The following is an 8,325-nucleotide window of genomic DNA, read 5'->3' on the forward strand; positions in this document are numbered from 1 at the left end:
CAGTATTGATCACAACTCAAACTATATATATTTTGGAATCAACCTCAACCCTGTATAGCTAACTCCAACATTCACATATAGAGTGTCTATGGTTGTTCCGAAATATATATAGATGTGTCGATATGATAGGTCGAAACATTGTATACGTGTCTATGGTATCTCAAGATTACATAATATACAATACAAGTTGATTAAGTTATGGTTGGAATAGATTTGTTACTAATTTTCACGTAGCTAAAATGAGAAAAATTATCCAATCTTGTTTTACCCATAACTTCTTCATTTTAAATCCGTTTTGAGTGAATCAAATTGCTATGGTTTCATATTGAACTCTATTTTATGAATCTAAACAGAAAAAGTATAGGTTTATAGTCGGAAAAATAAGTTACAAGTCGTTTTTGTAAAGGTAGTCATTTCAGTCGAAAGAACGACGTCTAGATGACCATTTTAGAAAACATACTTCCACTTTGAGTTTAACCATAATTTTTGGATATAGTTTCATGTTCATAATAAAAATCATTTTCTCAGAATAACAACTTTTAAATCAAAGTTTATCATAGTTTTTAATTAACTAACCCAAAACAGCCCGCGGTGTTACTACGACGGCGTAAATCCGGTTTTACGGTGTTTTTCGTGTTTCCAGGTTTTAAATCATTAAGTTAGCATATCATATAGATATAGAACATGTGTTTAGTTGATTTTAAAAGTCAAGTTAGAAGGATTAACTTTTGTTTGCGAACAAGTTTAGAATTAACTAAACTATGTTCTAGTAATTACAAGTTTAAACCTTCGAATAAGATAGCTTTATATGTATGAATTGAATGATGTTATGAACATCATTACTACCTTAAGTTCCTTGGATAAACCTACTGAAAAAGAGAAAAATGGATCTAGCTTCAACGGATCCTTGGATGGCTCGAAGTTCTTGAAGCAGAATCATGACACGAAAACAAGTTCAAGTAAGATCATCACTTGAAATAAGATTGTTATAGTTATAGAAATTGAACCAAAGTTTGAATATGATTATTACCTTGTATTAGAATGATAACCTACTGTAAGAAACAAATATTTCTTGAGGTTGGATGATCACCTTACAAGATTGGAAGTGAGCTAGCAAACTTGAAAGTATTCTTGATTTTATGAAACTAGAACTTTTGGAATTTATGAAGAACACTTAGAACTTGAAGATAGAACTTGAGAGAGATCAATTAGATGAAGAAAATTGAAGAATGAAAGTGTTTGTAGGTGTTTTTGGTTGTTGGTGTATGGATTAGATATAAAGGATATGTAATTTTGTTTTCATGTAAATAAGTCATGAATGATTACTCATATTTTTGTAATTTTATGAGATATTTCATGCTAGTTGCCAAATGATGGTTAACACATGTGTTAGGTGACTCACATGGGCTGCTAAGAGCTGATCATTGGAGTGTATATACCAATAGTACATACATCTAAAAGTTGTGTATTGTACGAGTACGAATACGGGTGCATACGAGTAGAATTGTTGATGAAACTGAACGAGGATGTAATTGTAAGCATTTTTGTTAAGTAGAAGTATTTTGATAAGTGTATTGAAGTCTTTAAAAAGTGTATAAATACATATTAAAACACTACATGTATATACATTTTAACTGAGTCGTTAAGTCATCGTTAGTCGTTACATGTAAGTGTTGTTTTGAAACCTTTAGGTTAACGATCTTGTTAAATGTTGTTAACCCAATGTTTATAATATCAAATGAGATTTTAAATTATTATATTATCATGATATTATCATGTATGAATATCTCTTAATATGATATATATATACATTAAATGTCTTTACAACGATAATCGTTACATATATGTCTCGTTTAAAAATCATTAAGTTAGTAGTCTTGTTTTTACATATGTAGTTCATTGTTAATATACTTAATGATATGTTTACTTATAATAGTATCATGTTAACTATATATATATATATCCATATATATGTCATCATATAGTTTTTACAAGTTTTAACGTTCGTGAATCACCGGTCAACTTGGGTGGTCAATTGTCTATATGGAACATATTTCAATTAATCAAGTCTTAACAAGTTTGATTGCTTAACATGTTGGAAACATTTAATCATGTAAATATCAATCTCAATTAATATATATAAATATGGAAAAGTTCGGGTCACTACATGATGGCTCTTCGTTAAAAGTTGTCTTGACATTAATTTGTAACAACCCGTGCTCGTTTGTCTTCCGAGCCGGTTAGCCATTGAAAACTTCAAAACTTTATTTTTGCAAAATAAACTCTAAAACATCCATCCAATCTGAGTAGATTATATTCTAATCAAAACTCAAACTGAAAGGATCCCAAAACACTTCGTTCATCATTCTGGTGGACGCCAAAGCTGCCCACATGAAATATGAAGCTTAGCATGCTGACCCGATTGTTGTAAGCTAGTCTTAGGACATTTGCTGAGTAAGGAGATGACTTCAAAGCTGGTTCTTCTACACATCTTCATAGGGATTTCAACAGTTGAGAAAGCTGATGCACTCTTGACACCTCCTTCTAATGTAGAAGATAATTGTTGAATAAACAAGGATCCAATTATATTCGAAACAAATTCAAGTTTATCAATTTGAAATCTAGAGCTCGTGGTCACATCCGCATCATGATCCTGTTTCTTTCCTTGTTTATTTTGTTCAAACGTCTACATGCAATAACAAATTCATGGAAGGTTTTAGAAAAATAAATTGAAAAAAAAGCAAAAACATACCATAGGCGAAAAAAGTTCCCGTTACACTAACTAGTCCATTGAAAAGCACAACCTTAAAGGATCAATTCAGTGTGTGTCCGATACGACTTGGTTCTCGCATTTTCAAACCCTAACTTTCTATCTCTAACTTTATCTCCGTCATGGCTTCCCGGAGGCTCGCCTCCTCAGTCCTCCGATCATCACTCCATCGATCACCGTCCAGATCTCCATTTACTCACTCCAGTAGAGCTGCACCTGCACGCACACGATCTCAATCTCACTCTAATCCTACGGGTTACTTTCTTAACCGTGTAGTCAACTACGCAACTTCTGGTGCCGCCGCTCCGTCCAAATCAGCTCCGACCACCGGAAGTGAAGGATCTAATGTCGGTAAGATCACTGACGAGTTCACTGGTGCTGGATCGATTGGACAGGTATGCCAGGTTATTGGTGCTGTAGTTGATGTGAGATTTAGTGAAGGATTACCGCCGATCTTAACGGCGTTAGAGGTTTTAGATAATTCGATTAGGTTAGTTTTGGAAGTTGCTCAACATTTGGGGGAAAATATGGTTAGAACTATTGCTATGGATGGTACTGAAGGTCTTGTCCGTGGTCAACGCGTTCTCAACACTGGCTCTCCTATCACTGTAAGTTTTTTTTTTTTTTTTTTTACACACTTATGTATGTATAAAATGTGTGCATATTTTCTTGCTTGAATCATAATTTGAATTTTTTTAAAATTTTCTCAACACTGGGTCTCCTATGTCTGTAAGTCTTTTTACAGACGTGTATAAAATGTGTGCATATTTTCTTTGCTTGAATCATAATTTGAATTTTATTGAAAAATTATATGAGATATTGTTATTGAAATGTACCTTGTTGTATTGAGATATTGAATTATTTATTTCAGCCGTAGTGTCCATGTCAAATTGCACTAGATTGAAAACAATCATCATTAATTTTGCTATCAAATGAATTATGTAATGTACTTGGCTATAAATAAAAAGTTCAAAAAGTGTATTTAAGTACCCAAAGATTGCTATTGTATGTACCCAGTGATGTCTTAATTGGGAGACTGAATTTTGGAATAACATCATAGCCATATATTATGTCATCACAACGTCATTAAATTATTTGGTGCCACTCTCTCATTGGAGAAAAGGTACGTACATTATCAAGTGTTTGGAATTTTTATATTTAGTGGATTTTCTCATGTTTGATTCCATGTTGGATACGTTATGGTATAATTTGCCCTGATATGATATTTGTAACATTTGATGAACTAGGTTTTATTTTTATTTTTGTTTATGGCAGGTACCTGTTGGTAGAGCAACTCTTGGACGTATCATCAATGTTATTGGAGAGCCAATTGATCATAGAGGCGAAATTAGTAAGTTTCATATCTTGTTGTTAAGTATTATGCCTTCCATCTGTTTTATTGGTTTTTATATTTTACCTAATTTTGATTATTTTAAACAGAAACCGACCACTATTTGCCGATTCACAGAGAAGCACCAGCTTTCGTTGAGCAAGCAACGGAGCAACAGATCCTTGTTACTGGAATCAAAGTAATTTATCATCGTAATATCTTTAATTATTTTGATGGTTTGAAATTGATGTGACAAAATAACTCCATCACTTATTATTATTATTTTTTGTACTAAATTTCGGAATCTAATCATTTTTGTTATTGTAATAGGTTGTTGATCTTCTTGCTCCTTACCAAAGAGGAGGAAAGATTGGGTTGTTCGGTGGTGCAGGTGTAGGAAAAACTGTGCTTATTATGGAGCTTATTAATAACGTTGCCAAGGCCCATGGTGGTTTCTCTGTTTTTGCTGGTGTTGGAGAACGGACCCGAGAGGGTAATGATTTGTATAGAGAAATGATGGAGAGTGGTGTCATTAAGCTAGGTGATAAGCAGGTGTGTAATTTAGGGGAGTTTTTTTTGTTATTTTCTTCAAGAATTGTGTGCGTCTTTTTTCATTGTTTTCTGATTGTTTATTTATTTATATATATGTAATTAGAGTGAGAGCAAGTGTGCTCTTGTGTATGGTCAAATGAACGAACCCCCAGGTGCCCGTGCTCGTGTTGGGCTGACCGGATTGACTGTGGCTGAACACTTCAGAGATGCTGAAGGACAAGATGTACTTCTTTTCATTGACAACATTTTCCGCTTCACCCAGGTACATTTGTGTTTGTGAGGATTAACTCTACTCTGTGTGTGATTGAATGATGTTTTTTTATTTATTTAATATGCAGGCTAACTCAGAGGTTTCGGCTTTGCTTGGTCGTATTCCATCTGCTGTCGGTTACCAACCAACTTTGGCTACAGATCTTGGAGGTCTTCAAGAGCGTATTACAACAACTAAGAAAGGTTCAATTACATCAGTACAAGCTATTTATGTGCCTGCTGACGATTTGACTGATCCTGCTCCTGCCACAACCTTTGCTCACTTGGATGCCACAACTGTGCTTTCCAGACAGGTAACTATCTTCTCCTCCCCTCAGATTTTGCTGGTTGTGTGTGTCTGTTAGTGATGATCAATTGCGTGGTTTGGTTAGCGGTTAAACTGCTAACCTTCGGCTTCGGTATGTATGGGTCAAACAGGTTGAATAAGATAGACCAGTGTCGTAGAAATCGGAATTACTCAGCGTTCAAACTCGGGATTTCTTGAAAAGTTAGTCAAATTTGGTCAAAATTGGTCAAAGTCAAACTTGGACAATATCCAAGTACTCCCTAAAAAGCCCTTAGTAGCAATTTTTTCAACCTTGGATCAAACTATACCTGGAAAACGGGTCGAGATGGGTCGGTTTGGGTCAAGGATCAAATGTGTGTGGGTCGAAACGGGTCATGGGTCGAAATGGGTCAAAATTAAAATGGGTCGAACGGGTTGGGTCGAGACCCGGGTCGGGTTGGGTCAAGACCCGGGTCGGTTGGGTCGAGCTAGTAAAAATGTTCTTGTTTGTATTTTTTGACATACCTCTTCCGAATGCGCAACCCGAAAACGCGCATAAAAAACGCACGTCAAAAACACGTTGAAAACACGCATTGAAAACTACGCCTTGAAAACGTGGGTCGACAACGCGCTTAAAATGGCAAGTCAAAAACACGAGTCGAAAACGCGGATCGCAAACGCGCTTAAAAAAGGCAAGTCGAAAACACGGTTAACAAACGCGCCTCGAAATGGCGCGTCGAAATTTCGCATTGAAAATCGCGCGTCAAAAACGCACCTCGAAATCGCACGTTAAAAGCGCTCCTCGAAAACGCGCATAAAAAAAGCTCGACGAAAATGCGCGTCGAAAAACGCGCCTCGTAAACGCGTCGAAATCGCGCGTCAAAATCGCGCGTAGAAATCGTGCGATGAAAACTAAAAACTGGAAGGTGATATTAAAAATTAAATTGTTCGGTAAAAACTACTGTACCGATAAGTAGTGATTTGGTACTAAATTTTTTTTAATATTTATATTTTATATTTTAATATTAATATTTTTTATTATAATATTAATATTTTTATAATCAATATTTTTATTATAATATTAATATTTATTATTAATATTAATATTTTTTATTATAATCAATTAGGTTCAATGTATAATATATATATATATATATATATATATATATATATATATATATATATATATATATATATATATATATATATATATATATATATATATATATTATTAAATTAATATTAATTAATATATTAATATTAATAATAAAGTTAACAGGAGATGTAATTATATCGATTGGTTATATCAACCCTGGAGGACCCATATAGGACCCGACCCGTTCAGACCCATTCTTAATTGAAATACAGATGTTGAAGACCCTATTGGGTTCGTAGTTGATTTGATGTCCTTTATAGAGAAGGACCCAAATAGGTCAAAGATAAAACCCAATGGACCTATTTTACTGGTTTTGGGTTTCATTTGCCAGGCCTAGATCAAACTGACCCACAAACAGTTTTTCGCTTATATTCTAACGCTTCTATAAATAATTGGTGTCTCAAATATGGTTAAATACAACTTGTACTATATTGATACAAAATCATAGTAATATAGCATTTACAGTAACTTTCGGTCTGTTTTATTTTGGTTTATTTTTATTATAATCAATTAGGTTCAATGTATAGCCAATATTATTTTGTTTTACTATTAATGGGGCGCAGATATCTGAACTTGGTATATATCCGGCTGTGGATCCTCTTGATTCTACATCTCGTATGCTGTCACCACACATTCTGGGAGAAGACCATTACAATACAGCTCGTGGTGTACAAAAAGTACTTCAGAACTATAAGAATCTTCAAGATATTATTGCCATCCTTGGAATGGACGAACTTAGTGAAGATGACAAGTTGACAGTTGCCCGGGCCCGCAAAATTCAAAGGTTTTTGAGTCAGCCCTTCCATGTTGCTGAAGTCTTCACTGGTGCCCCTGGTAAATATGTTGAACTCAAGGAGAGCATTGCCAGTTTCCAGGTTAGTTTCGTCAATTACTTCAGCCATCGAAATTCAATATTTCGATCCTTTTTCTCATGTTTGATAATTTTGATAGATAGATTCCCATGACAGCATGTTCATTTGCCATATTCTTGCTCAAAATTGCACTCTTTAGAAGTACATTTTTTTTTATGCCCATCTTCCGACTCTATTCTTATACAGAGACGAGATCATAATTGGATTAACTCATAAGTAAACGAATCATAATTGTTTTAATTTTCATTTATAACTAATATCTGCAGGGAGTGTTGGATGGCAAGTATGATGACTTATCAGAACAGTCGTTTTACATGGTTGGAGGAATCGATGAGGTTATTGCTAAGGCTGAGAAGATCGCTAAGGAATCTGCTTCTTCTTAGGCGTTTTTCACCAATTCTCACCCCCCTTGATAGTTGCGAAAAAAATGAATAATTTTATTGATGTGGTGCTGTGTGCGCCAACAGTTTTATTTTCCGAAAATTGAGATTTACGTGGGATTTATTGTGAATCCTTTATATATATATATATATATAGTGGTAGGATCAAGAGGTAAGTAACCATTCGGGGGAAGCAAAAACTTTTTTTTTCTTTTTTTTCGTTTTTTGAAAAAACTTTGTTCACGAACATTATAGATGAGATGAAAATATGAACATTTAGTAGAGACACTTTGTGATAAATATTTTTATTTTGGCGGGAAAACGCTCGAAGAAGTAATATATAACAATTATCGTGTTTTTCGAGCGTATTTTGAGGTTTTAGCTATTTGGGTTTAGATATTAGGGTTTAGAAATTTAGGGTTTAGGGTTTAGATTTAGGGTTTAGATTTAGGTTTTAGATTGAGTTTTTAACACGAACGGTTTAGGGTTTAGGGTTTGGTGTTTTGGGTTTATTGGGGTTTGGTGTTTCCATAAACCCAAAACACCAAACCCTAAAGACACTTTGTGATAAATATTTTTATTTTGGCGGGAAAACGCTCGAAGAAGTAATATATAACAATTATCGTGTTTTTCGAGCGTATTTTGAGGTTTTAGCTATTTGGGTTTAGATATTAGGGTTTAGAAATTTAGGGTTTAGGGTTTAGATTTAGGGTTTAGATTTAGGTTTTAG

The 8,325-nt window shown here is 34.2% G+C and overlaps 1 protein-coding gene across 1 annotated transcript; it reads left to right on the top strand.

Moving 5' to 3' along the window:
• Window positions 1-2,732: 2,732 nt before the first annotated feature.
• LOC139871542 (ATP synthase subunit beta, mitochondrial-like) lies at window positions 2,733-7,719 on the top strand. Its single transcript, XM_071859243.1, has 8 exons — window positions 2,733-3,378; window positions 4,046-4,121; window positions 4,211-4,299; window positions 4,431-4,652; window positions 4,756-4,914; window positions 4,991-5,215; window positions 6,907-7,218; window positions 7,482-7,719. Exons 1-8 carry the CDS (start codon window positions 2,893-2,895, stop codon window positions 7,596-7,598), a joined length of 1,686 nt encoding a protein of 561 aa, XP_071715344.1. The 5' UTR covers window positions 2,733-2,892; the 3' UTR covers window positions 7,599-7,719.
• The last annotated feature ends 606 nt before the right edge of the window (window positions 7,720-8,325 follow it).

Source organism: Rutidosis leptorrhynchoides, chromosome 10 (genome assembly GCF_046630445.1).
Source record: "Rutidosis leptorrhynchoides isolate AG116_Rl617_1_P2 chromosome 10, CSIRO_AGI_Rlap_v1, whole genome shotgun sequence".
Lineage (NCBI taxonomy): Eukaryota > Viridiplantae > Streptophyta > Magnoliopsida > Asterales > Asteraceae > Rutidosis > Rutidosis leptorrhynchoides.